This window comes from Morone saxatilis, unplaced genomic scaffold (assembly GCF_004916995.1).
Source record: "Morone saxatilis isolate NCDOM2014 unplaced genomic scaffold, NCSU_SB_2.0 Contig18, whole genome shotgun sequence".
In the NCBI taxonomy this organism is placed as follows: domain Eukaryota; kingdom Metazoa; phylum Chordata; class Actinopteri; family Moronidae; genus Morone; species Morone saxatilis.
Genome location: NW_023339740.1, coordinates 5,249,613 through 5,252,051, shown reverse-complemented (window position 1 = coordinate 5,252,051; position 2,439 = coordinate 5,249,613). Strand labels below are relative to the sequence as shown.

At 40.7% G+C, this 2,439-nt stretch overlaps 1 protein-coding gene across 1 annotated transcript in view; it reads left to right on the top strand.

Annotated features, from left to right (window-relative positions):
• gxylt2 (glucoside xylosyltransferase 2) overlaps positions 1 to 2,439 on the top strand; it is a 21,612-nt gene that overhangs the window by 10,687 nt on the left and 8,486 nt on the right. The window contains exon 4 of the mRNA XM_035662272.1: positions 2,071 to 2,322. Within this exon, the coding sequence (XP_035518165.1) occupies positions 2,071 to 2,322 (252 nt within the window). The remainder of the gene's footprint in view (positions 1 to 2,070; positions 2,323 to 2,439) is intronic.

Here is a 2,439-nt window from a genome sequence, read left to right as displayed (position 1 = left end):
TACTCGCCTAACAAACTGTGCATACAAACAGCATTATAATGAAATACTGTAGAGCTGCAGAGATGCCCTGGCCTACAAATATTGTCCTGCAAAAAAAAACATTGTTTGTTTGTTTTGTTTGGTAAAGACAATGATTTTAATAGCTTTTTTCTGTGCAAATTAAATTTGTGATGCATAAATGATGGTTCCCACACTAATCGTGAATCATATCGCAGGCGTAATATGTGTCAAAAAAATTCCTATGTGATGGTTTTACCATATTGTGCATTTATGTTTGCAAAGCAACAGTCGTATTGACAGAGACATTTCTGCTCTCCTGCTCAGGTAGTCCAGTCCATGGTGTTTTTTATTGCACAGCTGTGGATATACACACAGAAAACTAGGCTGTTGAAACAGTGGGTTACTTGCTCTGTTCGGGCTTGTTGGTATTGATTGCTGCTTTGTCACACACACCAGCACCCACTTCTCGCCACTGTCAGTAACATAATCCAACAAAGAGCGAATACAGTCCATGGTCAAGTACACTGCAGCATAGTGTTTCGGTTTCTTTCTCAACTCTACCCACTGGCCTTAAGCAGTTCTGTCCTTACTGACCCTGCACCTCAGACCTTATTATCCAAGTTGGCAGTGTTGTAACTGCTGTGGAGGCAGCCTCAACCTCTGTCTGTCTGTCTACATATTCTGTTGCATATTCTAAATGGCATATTGTGACTGGTACGAGTACACTTTGTGCCAGAATGTGCTAAACAGTCAATGTTTGTCCTTATACTGTATGCTGGGAAGTCACTTTGGCTGTCTAAAATATGGTTTAAACCCTGAAAGTTTCTCAGCTCTGTGTCTGTCTGGTGGTGAAGAGTAAAAACCAAATCTTATCTCAGCCAAACTCACCCAATCATTTTTCTGCAATGCACTGACAGCACAACTCATCAGTGGATGCAGGAAGTCATTATCTCAGCTTTAACTCATCTTATTGTTCTTAGCAGACAGTGGAAGTCAGCATTTTATTCTCCCACTGTAGCCCACAACTTCACTGTCTAATGGTATATGAATGGTCTTCCACAGATCACTGTCTTGATACTGGCTTTTTATTTTTCTGTTTTATCACACCTTTATCAGTAAACCCTAGCAACAGTGATGGACAAAAATTCTTGATTGCCAGCGCTTTCTGGGTAAAGTTGTTTAATGTTGAACCACATTCCAAATCCATGAAATAACACATTTTTCACACTCAAGCATTTAATTGATCTGACCTGGACTGAACCTCTTGATGCTGTCTTCATGGTTTTATTAATATTAGAGACGCACCGAATTTCACAGCTTATAATGATATTCAGTAATTATCTGTATTTTGTGGCCAAGACCAATACGATAATTATTAAGATTAAACTTACAAATGCAAAACTGTGAAGCGGAAAATAGATATATATTTTGAGACAAGATTTTCTAATCAACACCGTGACATTTTTTATTTTAAATGTGTCAGAAACTTGGCTTAGGAAATGTGTCAAGGAGGGTGTCCACCCAAGAGATATACTTAAAACAAACATAATTCATTTAGTTAACATAAATGAACAATGAGGTGCAATATCAAAATGTGTGGCATCCCATCAGCCTTATTTGTACTCACAGTTTTGTTCTGATTATGATATGCTAGCAAACTAAGCCAGTGCATGCAACCAATGTCGCAGTGAGCATGTTAGCATTTGATTCAAAGCACTGCTGTGGAGCCCACAGAGCAGCTAGCCTGGCTGTAGACTCTTAGTTTTGATGAAATAATGAAACTACAGGGTTTGTTTGATGTCTTTCTCCCTACTCAGACCATGTAGTTGATCTGATGTGAACTGAGCCTCTTGATCTTTTCTGCATACTTTATAGTTATGTTTTATTAATATGTGAGTCGCTGTCTGGGAGGACATGCTGTCTGTGCAAAAGGAGAGACAGTGTAGTAGTAAAGACATTATGTATTTTTCCATGTAATAAATGTTTGACTACATTGTGCAATCATGCCCATTCTAGTTATTTAGATGAAAGATTACTACAATAACTACAATTATGATTATTTCCTCCCAGGTCATCCTAAAAGACGTGGACTCGTTACTCTACGTAGACACTGACGTGCTGTTCCTGCGGCCCATGGATGATATCTGGAGTCTCCTTAAGTCCTTCAACAGCACCCAGCTGGCAGCAATGGCCCCAGAGCACGAGGTCCCAAAGATTGGCTGGTACAGCCGCTTTGCGCGCCACCCTTTCTATGGAGTCACAGGGGTCAACTCTGGTGTCATGCTGATGAATCTCACGAGGATCCGCAGCACAATGTTCAAAGTAAGGTCAAAACATAAGTTGGTTGGGGCCCGGTTAGCTCAGTGGGTATAGCTGGCGACCCATGTACCAAGGCTAAGTCCTTGCTGCAGCGGCTCAGGGTTCGAATCCGACCTGCGG